Here is a 15535-nt window from a genome sequence, read left to right as displayed (position 1 = left end):
TGACAGCAAGCCAAGAAGGTGACAGCAGGGCAAGATGACAATAGCACTTTATATCAATGTTATCCAACCTGCAGTCCTTCCTTTGTTGGTAAAATACAATCTCCAGTAACCCACTTTTTGCTATAGCATATTTTATATGGTACTTTATATAAGTAATGGGGCCCCAAACGGGGACTACAGAAGAACCTGACCTCAAGTCTAGCACTGTGTTCCTTTGTCAAAGCTTGGTGCCAATAGTTAATATGGAGAAGATCATATAAGCACATGTAAAGACTTGTACATGTCAACCTGATGAGATGAGAGATTCAGACTACACTATTACCTACATGCCCATTCTTGTGCAAATATCTGCCTGCTGACCTTTCCCACCTGTATGCTAATGCCATACCTTATTTCCTTAGTGGTAAGTTAATCACATAACGCCTTCCTCAGTTCTACAAAACACCCCATTCCGACTGCATCATTAGAGGACCAAGTCATACCAAGTACTGTGAGTATGTGGTTGTGTTTACAGCTGATCCAAAGAGCTTGCCCTTGTGACCCTATAGGTAGTAGGGCCAGAAGAGTATAAGAGTTCCCTGTGCAATACACAAGACTATTAGCATACAAGTTTTCCCACCTGTCATCACAGTATGTGAACTTCATGTCCATGCTGTGGCGGCTTAAGAAGGTTTTACTGTCCAATGGGATGTCAATGTTGGATGGGTGCTGGATAGGCTGACACATCATGATGAGACAGCTGAGTACGGGTTCTTTGTACCCACAAAGAGAATGGGGATAGTAGGAGTTGTATGCCTTCACGTGGCCAGTACAGTGTAGAACCTTACAAGAGATACAGATAAAACTACAGTAAATCATCATAGCCTTCATAATAACAATAGGTTTCACTTGTTTTTTATTTTTTACGTTTCCATTCATAGTTGCAAATGGTAAATTGTAAAAATAGTTTCTGTTCCTAAAACAGGAATGTTTTGCTTGTGCCCTTACCTTCCACGTGGCAGATTTTAGATTCACGGTCCTTCCTCTGTTGGTAACTGTACATTTCATCCTCATGAAGAAATCATGTTCTGTATTTGCATCCTTGTTCTTCTTACCAGAGCCTACACCTACATGAAAAAAAGACATGGAGCCATAAGGACAATATATGTTATAAATTAAGAGATTCCTATGTTCTTTTGATGGTGGCATTAAGGGCAGTGGAAGACCCATCTTTCATAAGGGTTAAATCAACGGCCACAGATCGCCCAACATTATCTTGACTGGGCAATTATTACCCAAAACAGAGCAGCTACATAAAATTGTTCTTCAGCTTCAAGAGCTACTGGTTAATCATATTGTATAAATTACTTTGTATTTATACATGCAATTCACTTTTCATCTGCTATGACATATTAGGAAATCATATATGCATCTATTACATATAAACTATATTGGAATAGGTGGAGAAATAAAATAAATATATAGAATTGCTCTAATCGGGGCTGGTTTTAGGGCATTCCAGGTTTATCCCAGGCATTATCCTGTTCATTACATTGGATTGGAGTTGAGCCGAACCACTGGTTTAATGGCATGAGCAAATAGTTACATACAAATCCTTTTGCCCATGGAAGTTAATACATAATACAGCCATTTTCATTTTGTTTTTATGTCAAACAGATTCTATAGTAATAGGGTTTAATTGAACAACAGAAAAATGTAAATGAATGAAAATACAACTGCATACCTGTTTTCATACTTAGGTTTTCTTTAATCTCATCATGATCGCATGGATGCGTGAAGTCAAAGATACTATGTCCTGTCAGCTCCACCTACAATATCACAACTATTTTGTTATGGGCTTATTTACAATTAAAATACACACAAAATACATACAAATATTGGTATCATTATTTACTTCTGTATCTGTATCTACCACTGGCTAAATTACCACATTATATTGGTAGACCAGGCTGGCTTAATTATCCAAATGTAGACCACACATACATAGGCTTTCAGAATATAATGGAGATAGTGCTTCCTTTTGGAAAGGTTCCTTCACTGGGTGCCTGGTATTGTTGTTATATGCCAAAAGTATGTGCACAACTGCCTGTCCAACATCTCATTTCAAAACCATGGGTATTAATATGAAGCTGGTCCCCTCTTTCCTGCTAGAACAACCTTTAAACTCTACTCTTCTGGGAAGACTTCAACAATATGTTGAAACATTGTTGGTGGGCTTTGCTTTTATTAATAAAAGAAAAGCCATGAGTTGCATTGGCATTCCAATTTTTTCCACTGAATTTTATGCATTAGAATATGGTGCACTTGTTGGGAAAGCAATCACTGTAGGATGTGAATTTCCTATGCTAATGCTTATCAACTGGGGGATTCATATATCTTTAGAAGGAGTAGACATAGAAAGGGCATTATTCTTTATTTTATTGATTCTTGAGCATCCCAGTTGTTGCTTCATGTAAGAAGACAGTGAACTACAAGTAGTGCCTTCATGGAAGAGGTAAATGGCTAAATTGTGGATATGTAATAAGGGTTTATAGAGGTCTGTGAATGGGCAACTTCTTCATGGCATTGCATAGGAGTACAACAAATAGGTATTCAACCGCACAGCCCTTAGATCAGGCTTGATGCATCAATCCTCGCAAGGCACACCACTGAGCCATTCAATACAATCCAAATATAGAGGAGAGCACCATAAAGCAGAATTCTGCTAAAATGCTATTTATTTCAGACCAAAAAACACAACATTTTAGCAGAATTCTGCTTTATGGTGCTCTCCTCTATATTTGGATTGCATAGGAGTACGTTCATATCCAATCGTGCTAATGTGATGTAAACTATCAAAAGGAAAGGTAATTGCAGCAGCGACTTACCTGTGTTAAACCCAAGTACTTATTGACATTTTCCGACAGAAATATCATGTCACCGTCTTGTGTCACCACCGCAACAAAACCCTCCAGAGCTTTCAGGTACAAGTTATCCAGCTGTTTCTCCGAAGCAGTCTCAATGTTCCGGTCTGCACACACTACAACACATTAAAGCATTACGAAGAATAAATGGTCGGATCAACTTAGTGAACCTGATTGCATGTACATTGATGTTTATTACAGTCTAACTTGAACCCAGAAGCCATTACAGTACCAATACTTTGTTAAAGGGCAGAATTTCATAAGCAGATGTCCTTTAGTCCTACAACTTTTCTTACGATGACCAATTATAATCTACAACATCTTCCTGCTTAATCACTCTCCAGGCCCAGCTCTACAAAGCAGTGCTACAAAAGTATTATAGGGCTAAATAAAAGAAGTCAGCAGACTTATCGGGCTGCATTGGTTTCAACACAAGCAACAATGTAAAAATACAAATACATTAGTGGGGTAATATACTGCTGTAATGTTGAGTTTATTGGGCTCTTGGCTGTAAGACAGCACTTAATGCATTAATGCTGGCCAAACACATATTGACAAGGAAACCCTACCTGGTAGTTTTAGATAAATTGGATGTCCATCAATCCATGCATGGAGAGCCCTATTTAAGGGTTTGTGTGTGTCCAAATTTTACAAATATTTGATTAGCCCTGAGACCAGTCTAACTGCATCTGATTCGATCTGCATGCCTGATCCCCATCACTGTATTTTGCATTTATTAGCTGACCACCAAGGTTAACAAAGGAAGCTTTTTTTGGAATGTCCCCCCACTGCAGACTATTTAGAAAGAGCATGGCAAGCCCCACATATTATTCAGAACATTATGTAACGTAATTTAAGGTAATTAATTAAGATTAATGAGAGACTAGGTAAAAGATTAATTTATATGTAGGTCAGGTACCAAACAAGCCCATCTTATTTTCTGTATTCCTCCTCACAGCATTTCCCAGTGCTGGGTTTGTAGTTTAGAGCAGTGATCCCCAATCAGCAGCTCGCAAGCAACATATTACTCACCAACCCATTGGATGTTGCTCCCAGTGGCCTCAAAGCAGGTGTTTATGTTTTGAATTTCTGGCTTGGAGGCAAGTTTTTTGAGGCACAAAGACCATTTGTACTGCCAAACAGAGCCTCCTGTAGGCTATTAGTCCTACCAATAGCTACTCACAGGTCATATTTGGCAGCCAAGGAAACTTTTAAATGCTGGTGTTGCTTTCCAACTCTTTATATATTTGAATGTGGCACACAGGTAAAAAAAAGGTTGGGGGGCCCTGGTTTAGGGCAAAGACACACTGGGCTACTAGTAGCAGCTACTTTTTCATGGCTACTAAACACCAGAAAATACCCTGCCATAGACAATACTGAGAATTGCCTCTGCTAAAACACACATAGAGACAATTATCAGTAAATGATCAGCATTGTCTATTTTAGTAGCCACGACAAGTAGCTGCAACAAGCTTTCCATACATATATTCATCCTGAGTCACTTGTTGCCAAATAGCCACAACTTTTTATTGTCATTGTAAGCAGACTTGCAGCATCTAACCATTCCCAGATGCAAAACAACTACTATGTGAGCATCATTGCTATACTCTAAAGGTCTCCATACACGGGCCGATTCTAGCTGCCAATATTGGTCCCTTAGACCAATTCCGCAGCTAATCGGCGAGGTTTCGTACGATATTATCGGTGCATGTATGGGCAGCTTTAAGGTCCCCATACATCTTCAGATCCGCTTGCTTGGCGATGTCGCCAAGCGAGCGGATCTTCTCCAGATATCCCTCACCTACAGGTGTGCGATATAGGGAGAATCCAGGCTAATTCGATCGAATTATAACAATGGGTATAGGCAAAGTCGGTCAGGGGACCGCATCAACGAGCCGATATGGTCCCCGATCCGACTAGATTTTTTAACCTGCCCGATTGAGATCTGGCCAATTTCAGGCCAGATATGGGTCGGGCAGGCCCGTCGGTAGTGCCCATACACGGGCCGATTAGCTGCCAAATCGTTCTAAGGGACTGATATCCGCAGCTAGAATCGGCCCGTGTATGGGGACCTTTAGAGTATAGCAATGATGCTCACATAGTAATTGTTTTGCATCTGGAAATGGTTAGATGTTGCAAGTCTGCTTACAATGACAATACAAAGTTGTGGCTATTTGGCAACAAGTGACTCAGGATGAATATATGTATAAAGCTTGTGTTTTGGCACAGAGACACTGGATAAAGCGTCAGTGCTCGCGGCGCTCGCCTTTGGACGTAGCTGGATGTTTTGCTGTGAGATCTGCAGAGTCACGAGCTCGACCTTTTGTCTATCAAGGGATTTGCAGTAATTGCTCTTACAAAACTTCCAAGGACGGTTTCCAGAAGAAAAGAGCAGAGCGATCTGCCCGGGGTCACTACTCTGACCTACTGCATGGACTCCGCATCCTGCTTCCCATAGCACATGGACTTGTTTTTCTCTCTCTACCCCCCTCCCTCTCAACTTCTTTTTTAAGCTTCTCTTGAGCTTTAAAGGGAAATTATAATAGGTTTGTTTTTATTATTAGAGATTACTTTCTATTTATATACATTTTCTTGAGTTTACTTAAAGAATGTTAGTCATGCTCTGTATGTTCTATGTTCTCAGATGATGCCATATGCAGCCTTAGGCAGCCTACATGAGTTGAGGGTCCAAAAAGATATTTCAGGATCACATGCAATTTAAAGGGGAACTCCATCACCCCAGCCAAATACAACAGTATTTGTTGCAACAGTTCCTAAGCCCCGCCCCTCTTCTCCTGCTGATACTTTGAGACTTAAACAAAATGTAACAGTAGTGAATTGTCCTCAGCCTGCCTTCAGCCTGCATTCTCCCAATCCCACAATTCCCTGCACACGTGATGTCAATAAGGAAAGGAACATCACAGTGCAATGCATTGTGGGTTATGTAGTTCCTGCATGCTGTCTGTAAGCTGTGGAGAAGTTGTTACAATTTGTAACATCAGTGTTTTAGTCCCTCCTCCCCTGCCAGAATTTCACGTGTGCAGGGAATTGTGGGATTTGAAGGATGCAGGCTGAGGGCTGTCAACTGTTAATTTTATTTGAGTCTCAAAGTAGTCAACCAGATCAGCAGGGGAACAGGGGGCGGGGCTTAGGGAACTGTTACAAACCATATTATTACATTAATCATCACAAAACGGCTGCATATTTTTAAATTCATGTATATTGCAAAGTTGCTTGAAATTATGTTTACTTTTCAAAAAGCTTAAGTTGTGTTTGGGTGGAGATCCCCTTTAAACACGCAAAGAGAAAAAGGCACAACTATCACTCCAATGCGAAAACAAGATGAACAATTCTCTTCCTTCGTTGATTCTCAGGTGGCAAATTAACCGGGAACAACTGAAAAGCCTCTTAGCTCAGTTCTTAGGTTCTGACTCTGTTCAAGCTAAAAATAATTCAAGTTCCATGAATCTCCTGTGTCAGGATGTGCGCTGCGCTCAAGTTGAAAAGCATGGCCTCAGCGCCTGATCATTTCCTGCCAGCCAACAATGTCTTAGCAAGTGAAACCCTCACACTAGGCTAGGGCCCGGTCCATACTAAATAGTTACACCAGTAATGACTAAACATTACAATTTATGAATTCTTCAGACAATAATATAACAGTATATCTATATTCTTATAATAATGGTACTCTTGCTATGGCTGCCAATGAAGAATAGTATATAAAGTAACTATGGCAAGCAAAGCAGTCTAAAATCCCACCTCTAAGGCAATGCCAGACATCAAACTTTCACATAGTGCTTAAGTGCCAAGCACAAACCTAGTGCTCCAAGTGCCCTGCACTGTTCTCCTATGACTGCAACTGTGCTATAGTGATGGGAATGGGCTTTATGGTGATGTTTCTGGTGGGCCCAGAAACCCTAGTCCGACATGGTACATGTCCCTAAAAAGTGGATCTGTACCACCATTTACAGTATCTGCCTATTTGTCTTCATTTGAGATGACTTGATATCCCAGTTCATAAGCAACAATATAATGACTTCCTTAAGTGGCCAAATGGATAGATTATAAGTGCATATAGACGGGAAAAGATAGAAAATCCCATCAGACTAGGAAAGAAATTGTTTTTTGAATGCGATCGTCATATAGATCTGTAAAGGCCCCATAGAATTCAATTGTTGGCCTAGGCCCTAGGGGACAAACACCCAACTTGGGTGGCAAAGATGATCTCACTTGGTTACCTTGCCAAAAGAGTGAATCTTACAATAAATTGCCACCTGTCATAAGAAGGCTTTCCATAATAGAGCTTATATGTTGTAAGTATATTTTTATACATGGCAGTTGGCCTCTCTTTGGGCAGGCTAAGTCTCTCCAACCCTTCATTATACCAGTTTTATTGAGCAATAACATTGCAGTTGCATACTTGGAAATACCCTTGTTTGCAATTGGTACGTTAATATGTCACAAAATCATTCCCTGAAACACAGCAGCACAACATGAAAGAAATAGGCTCTGCCATTGTTCCTGCCGGCTTCCTGAGACACTGATCTCAATCACAGAAAATGTCTAAATGTTCAAGATTTCCTTTTCGGCATTTTCACACACAACTGCCCACTGTGAAAATCAAAAGGACGACTATTTCTAGAGAAGGCACATAAAAGGACAACATGATGAATTCATCTTTGAACTGGCAGAGGCTCTGGACCAATCTCCTTATCTTCTGAGCAGGAGTTACACAAACACAATGCGCTAAAGGCCTCCTAAGCTCCACACTTTTACCTCTCCGTGGGTTGGAAGGTTAACCAAACTGACCGCGCAAAGAACACATCAGCTTTTACCTAAACAGTTATGTAATGTTCCATTTGAATGAACTGTTTATATTGGAGTTTGGTTTCCAATAAAGCTGGGCATGGACACAATAGTCAGATAAGTCAATATTTACTAATTAGTGTTACTCCAGATCCTCCATTGAAACATGACAAGTGTAGCACTGTAATTATCTAAACAATCGAGCTGGGCTGGGGCTTTATTAAAGCGTTGGATTCTGAAAGGCTTTCCAATTCTTCATGCTATTGTACTGAACTTCATAAACACAGTTATATAATGAAATCTCTGGCTTGGGGAGATTGTCTAAAGCCCAGTGCTGGCCTGCCGACTGCTCGCTGGTACCCTGCTATTATATACAGCACAACTTGTGTAACATTAGCTATAAACTTGCTGTTTGGTTAATGATATGGTTAAACATGATGCCTCAATGGAACCAGAGGTATTCTCCACAGAGCAACCCTTCTACTGGTCTACTGGATCACACCATATTGATGAACAATATCAGATTAAGAACAGAGACAGAGCTACTGCAGAGACACCCCTGCTTTAGACTGTGCCATTTAGACCCCTACATTCAGAACTAACAAAACTGAATTGTCTTGTGGGGGTAAGGTAAACAATGTACAGTTTGTACAGGGTCTAGTAATCCATAACAACCAATAAGCACATAAGATTTACTAGACACCTTTATGAAAGAAAATGTATTTAATTGCTGTACGCTACTAGAACAGTTGCACAACAAGAAAGACACACACTTCATTAAAAGCAGGTTCATCAAGCCATTTGGTGGTCAACACCGTAAAACAGACAAAGGCCAAATAAATCACTGTCCAAAATGGCATAAAAACCTGTATTGCTGATCAGCCTGGGAGCTGCTATGAACATAAGGCAGGAGCATACCAGCTTGGGATTAGCCAGAACAAGCCCAGCCATAATTACCCGTCAGTACGCTGGACTTCATTGGTGATGTTTCTGCTGAAGATATTATGCCATTTTATTTGACATAGGCAGGGGTTCAGGTAGAAAAGTGGGGATCTGATAATGTATGGGAATGTTACATAAATCATGTCCAGAAATTGGGAGTAAAGTATAACGACAGAGGGCAGCAGGTTAGACATACATGATGTGTATACTCCACCCCATGCAAAAACCAACCCTTATAATCGTATCAGTTCCTCCTCCCTAAAGCTACCATAGATAAATCTAACTGGGAGTAATGGTGTTTCCGTGCCCTGGGGTAATTGTAGCTTTAGTGATGGTGCCACACAAGGGGTGGAGTTAAAGTCCATACTATAGCAGATTATGGTGGCATTCTGGATGGCTAGAACAGAGCTGGGGAAATGAAGGGGGGCCCAGGAAAGGTTTCTTACTAAACAATTTCTCTTGCCAAAAGTTTTTCTTTTTAAATAAAACCCACTGATTAGGAAATCCAGTCACCACTCTTAGCAATCTCCCAGATAACTATACAATAATTAAAATGTGCCAGATTTATAAATTTGCTGGACGTACAGTAATAGTACAGCAACAATGCGTTCATACAAGCAGTATTAGTGTCTGTATATATACAGTAATAGCATCTTGGTACTTACAGTAATAGTGTGTCACTACCCATACTAATAGTACAGTAATAGTGTCTTTGTACTTACAGTAACAATGCCTCAGTACTTATTGTAATAGTGTCTCAATATGTACACTTAAGGGTGTATTTATTAACAGAGGAGACAAACATCACCAGTAATGTTGCCCAATCAAATTGCTGATCGGTTGCTATGGGCAATATCACAGATGATGTTTGTTTGTTTCCAATGTTAATAAATCTGCCCCTAATAGTACAGTAATAACGTCTCAGTACTTAGAGTAATAGTGTCTCGGTCCATATAGTAATAGTGTCTCAGTATGTATATTAATAGTGTCTCGTTATGTACACTAATAGTACAGTAATAATGTCTCTGTATGTAGAGTAATAGTGTCTCAGTCTGTATAATAATAGTGTCTCAGTATGTATATTAGTAGCGTCTCGTTACGTAAACTAATAGTACAGTAATAGTGTTGCTGTACGTAGAGTAATAGTGTCTCAGTCTGTATATTAATAGTGTCTCGGTATGTACACTAACAATACAGTAACAATGCCTCAGTACATACAGTAATAGTGCCTCGGTATGTACACTAACAGTACAGTAACAATGCCTCGGTACATACAGTAATAGTGCCTCGGTATGTACACTAACAGTACAGTAACAATGCCTCAGTACATACAGTAAGAGTGTCTCGGTATGTACACTAACAGTACAGTAACAATGCCTCAGTACATACAGTAATAGTGCCTCGGTATGTACACTAACAGTACAGTAACAATGCCTCGGTACATACAGTAAGAGTGTCTCGGTATGTACACTAACAGTACAGTAACAATGCCTCGGTACATACAGTAATAGTGCCTCGGTATGTACACTAACAGTACAGTAACAATGTCTCGGTACATACAGTAATAGTGTCTCGGTATGTACACTAACAGTACAGTAACAATGCCTCAGTACATACAGTAATAGTGCCTCGGTATGTACACTAACAATACAGTAACAATGCCTCGGTACATACAGTAATAGTGCCTCGGTATGTACACTAACAGTACAGTAACAATGTCTCGGTACATACAGTAATAGTGTCTCGGTATGTACACTAACAGTACAGTAACAATGCCTCGGTACATACAGTAATAGTGCCTCGGTATGTACACTAACAGTACAGTAACAATGTCTCGGTACATACAGTAATAGTGTCTCGGTATGTACACTAACAGTACAGTAACAATGCCTCAGTACATACAGTAATAGTGCCTCGGTATGTACACTAACAGTACAGTAACAATGCCTCGGTACATACAGTAATAGTGTCTCGGTATGTACACTAACAGTACAGTAACAATGCCTCAGTACATACAGTAATAGTGCCTCGGTATGTACACTTAAGCTGGCCATACACGTGGCGATCTCACGATGTTTCGTACGACCGTCGGTCGCACGAAACATCGTCAGATCCGCCACACACCATTCAGGGCTGAATCGGCAGGTAAGGAGGTAGAAACAATAGGATTTCTACCTCCTTCTGCCGATTCAGCTCTGAAGGGAGAATTTTGGTCAGGCGCCTTCTATGGCGCCCGATCAAAATTTTCTAACTTGGCCGATCGGCGAGCCGACCGATTTCAGCAGCTTCCTGCGATATCGGTCGGCTCGCTGACATGCCATACACGCACCGATTATCGTACGAAACGAGGTTTCGTACGATAATATCGGTGCGTGTATGGCCACCTTAACAATACAGTAACAATGCCTCGGTACATACAGTAATAGTGCCTCGGTATGTACACTAACAGTACAGTAACAATGTCTCGGTACATACAGTAATAGTGCCTCGGTATGTACACTAACAGTACAGTAACAATGTCTCGGTACATACAGTAATAGTGTCTCGGTATGTACACTAACAGTACAGTAACAATGCCTCAGTACATACAGTAATAGTGCCTCGGTATGTACACTAACAATACAGTAACAATGCCTCGGTACATACAGTAATAGTGCCTCGGTATGTACACTAACAGTACAGTAACAATGTCTCGGTACATACAGTAATAGTGCCTCGGTATGTACACTAATAGTACGATAACAATGCCTCAGTACATACAGTAATAGTGCCTCGGTATGTACACTAACAGTACAGTAACAATGCCTCGGTACATACAGTAATAGTGCCTCGGTATGTACACTAACGGTACAGTAACAATGCCTCGGTACATACAGTAATAGTGCCTCGGTATGTACACTAACAGTACAGTAACAATGCCTCGGTACATACAGTAATAGTGCCTCGGTATGTACACTAACAGTACAGTAACAATGCCTCGGTACATACAGTAATAGTGCCTCGGTATGTACACTAACAGTACAGTAACAATGCCTCAGTACATACAGTAATAGTGCCTCGGTATGTACACTAACAGTACTGTAACAATGCCTCGGTACATACAGTAATAGTGCCTCGGTATGTACACTAACAGTACAGTAACAATGCCTCGGTACATACAGTAATAGTGCCTCGGTATGTACACTAACAGTACAGTAACAATGCCTCAGTACATACAGTAATAGTGCCTCGGTATGTACACTAACAGTACTGTAACAATGCCTCGGTACATACAGTAATAGTACCTCGGTATGTACACTAACAGTACAGTAACAATGCCTCAGTACATACAGTAATAGTGTCTCGGTATGTACACTAACAGTACAGTAACAATGCCTCAGTACATACAGTAATAGTGCCTCGGTATGTACACTAACAGTACAGTAACAGTGCCTCAGTACATACAGTAATAGTGTCTCGGTATGTACACTAACAGTACAGTAACAATGCCTCAGTACATACAGTAATAGTGCCTCGGTATGTACACTAACAGTACAGTAACAGTGCCTCAGTACATACAGTAATAGTGTCTCGGTATGTACACTAACAGTACAGTAACAATGCCTCAGTACATACAGTAATAGTGTCTCGGTATGTACACTAACAGTACAGTAACAATGCCTCAGTACATACAGTAATAGTGCCTCGGTATGTACACTAACAGTACAGTAACAGTGCCTCAGTACATACAGTAAGAGTGTCTCGGTATGTACACTAACAGTACAGTAACAATGCCTCAGTACATACAGTAAGAGTGTCTCGGTATGTACACTAACAGTACAGTAACAATGCCTCAGTACATACAGTAAGAGTGTCTCGGTATGTACACTAACAGTACAGTAACAATGCCTCAGTACATACAGTAATAGTGCCTCGGTATGTACACTAACAGTACAATAACAATGCCTCGGTACATACAGTAATAGTGCCTCGGTATGTACACTAACAGTACAGTAACAATGCCTCGGTACATACAGTAATAGTGCCTCGGTATGTACACTAACAGTACAGTAACAATGCCTCAGTACATACAGTAATAGTGCCTCGGTATGTACACTAACAGCACAGTAACAATGTCTCGGTACATACAGTAATAGTGCCTCGGTATGTACACTAACAGCACAGTAACAATGTCTCGGTACATACAGTAATAGTGCCTCGGTATGTACACTAACAGTACAGTAACAATGCCTCAGTACATACAGTAATAGTGCCTCGGTATGTACACTAACAGCACAGTAACAATGCCTCAGTACATACAGTAATAGTGCCTCGGTATGTACACTAACAGTACAGTAACAATGCCTCAGTACATACAGTAATAGTGCCTCGGTATGTACACTAACAGTACAGTAACAATGCCTCAGTACATACAGTAATAGTGCCTCGGTATGTACACTAACAGTACAGTAACAATGTCTCGGTACATACAGTAATAGTGCCTCGGTATGTACACTAACAGTACAGTAACAATGCCTCAGTACATACAGTAATAGTGCCTCGGTATGTACACTAACAGTACAGTAACAATGCCTCAGTACATACAGTAATAGTGCCTCGGTATGTACACTAACAGTACAGTAACAATGCCTCGGTACATACAGTAATAGTGCCTCGGTATGTACACTAACAGTACAGTAACAATGCCTCAGTACATACAGTAATAGTGCCTCGGTATGTACACTAACAGTACAGTAACAATGCCTCAGTACATACAGTAATAGTGCCTCGGTATGTACACTAACAGTACAGTAACAATGCCTCAGTACATACAGTAATAGTGCCTCGGTATGTACACTAACAGTACAGTAACAATGCCTCAGTACATACAGTAATAGTGCCTCGGTATGTACACTAACAGTACAGTAACAATGCCTCAGTACATACAGTAATAGTGCATATGCAGTATGTTCCTGGGCCCAGTTCTGACATATGCTTATAATGCTGAGTATGATACTCCCTCGCTGTATCTGTCTGGAAGAAAACATGTTCTTTGCATTAATCACTTCCTTGTTTGGCCATAAAGCAAATTATGTAAATTCCTGAAAATAATATAAACTATTAACAGGAACGGATTGCGCCATCTCTGATTGTACCCACAGCGAGTCTGCGGGGGAAGAGGCTCATACTGGGCCAGCGCTGTGGGAAAACCCAAACCCTGCAATCCATATGAGAGTGCCAGAGCATATATACAGCATCTTACTGTGCATGCCATGTAATCTGTATATTTCATATGAAAAGAATTTCACTTCATAACACAGATGTACTGAATCTGTAATCTTTAGATTTCAATGAATAGTGAATCCTACAATAGTTCTGGCTACATACTGGATGGCAAACCCTAATTATAAGTTTGAGAAAAAAAAATTGTAAAAATGCTTCAATTGTAAACAAAAAATAGTTTAGTCCAGCCATCCAGAGCATTAAAGTCACATGACGATGGGTTTTTGGGCTTTGCGTCAGTGGAACAATTATCTGATTAGGTATAAATATAGAGAGGCGCGTTGGGTCCTGCTCAGTACAACAACAATACATAAAATATAGGGCATAGGATCACCACATCCAAAACAGAATATGCCTTGGAAGGAAGTAGAACATTTGGGAGACACATGGAACTAAGGCTGGGCGATATACCGTTTAATACCGAATACCAGTGTTTTTTTTTTAAAACTATATTCATTTTTCAGATACCGCAATACCAGGGTGTCAGGGTACTCACCCGTGCGGCCCGGTCTCGCGCGCCTCCTTGCGTGCGAGTCCCGTTGCGCACGCGCGTCCAGGTGCGCGTGCGTCAAATCTCACGTACATGTCAAAGCGTGCACGTCCGTGACATGCTGACGGCGCCGGTTCTGCGCATGTGTGGGGGGTATTTAAAGCTATCAAATGCCTCCTCCTGTGCTATGTTGTCTGCGGCCTTGCCTGGGAAACTAAGCCTGCCTGATTTACCTTACGACTTTCTGTTGCCGACCCTTCGCTTGCCTGACTCTGATTTTCAATACTGCAGTAATTTATTAGGAAATGGGGTTAACACCTAATCATGCATGGAAAAAAAAAATACCGTCAAATACCGTGACACCAATATAATTTTGAAAAATACCGTGATATAAATTTTTGGTGATACCACCCAGCTCTACGTGGAACAGTGTTCCATTACCAATGGCCTACATTCATGGCCCCTTCCTAGCCAGATACTCTCATAGTAAAGTACTTAGGAAACGGTGGCTCGATCTCTTGTGCTGCAGAAAGTGTATTTTGGGTCGGCTTTGATTTGAACCATACTTGGCTCTTATCTGACAGCGAGCCTCTGGCAAGCATCAAAGATAAATAGCTATCGGCTATCTCCGATCTAAATTGTGTGCTCGTAATTTGAATCCATTATATTTACTAACCAAACCTAATTAATCTTTTGTAAAACCACTACTCGGAAAAGTCTGGGGCAGATGTAGAACGGCAGAGAACAAATCTCTAATATTCAGAGGAACATCATCAATTTAAAAAAGGGTTCATAGGCGGTGGAAACGGGCGCCGCGTGTCATTCATGCAAACAGTTATGAGCTGGGGGGGGTTCTTTCTGTTGTTTTTTTTAAACCAGAATTCATATCCCAAACACAATACACTTAGTTTATTAGTCTCCAAGGGCAATGGCACCCCAGTGTTTCTACAACTGCAGCAGCATGGTACAGGCAATTACCAGATGGAATACCATGGGCTCTGTATGTATGTATATAAATATATATATATACATGGGTTTTTTTAACATGGAATTTTAAGGGCAGTATCCTGCTAACTTGGGCTGTTTTCAACTGGTAAGTAAGTTACTGAACAGGCAATTACCAGTCAGGTCA

At 40.7% G+C, this 15535-nt stretch overlaps 1 protein-coding gene across 1 annotated transcript in view; it reads right to left on the bottom strand.

The window, feature by feature from the left end:
• epas1 (endothelial PAS domain protein 1) overlaps nt 1–15535 on the bottom strand; it is an 83747-nt gene that overhangs the window by 13013 nt on the left and 55199 nt on the right. Inside the window, 4 exon segments of the mRNA NM_001005647.1 lie at nt 620–822; nt 988–1106; nt 1724–1808; nt 2868–3019. Of these exon segments, the coding sequence (NP_001005647.1) occupies nt 620–822; nt 988–1106; nt 1724–1808; nt 2868–3019 (559 nt within the window).

The sequence above is a fragment of the Xenopus tropicalis genome, chromosome 5 (genome assembly GCF_000004195.4).
Source record: "Xenopus tropicalis strain Nigerian chromosome 5, UCB_Xtro_10.0, whole genome shotgun sequence".
Classification (NCBI taxonomy): Eukaryota; Metazoa; Chordata; class Amphibia; order Anura; family Pipidae; genus Xenopus; species Xenopus tropicalis.
This window is presented reverse-complemented; position numbering and strand designations above follow the sequence as displayed.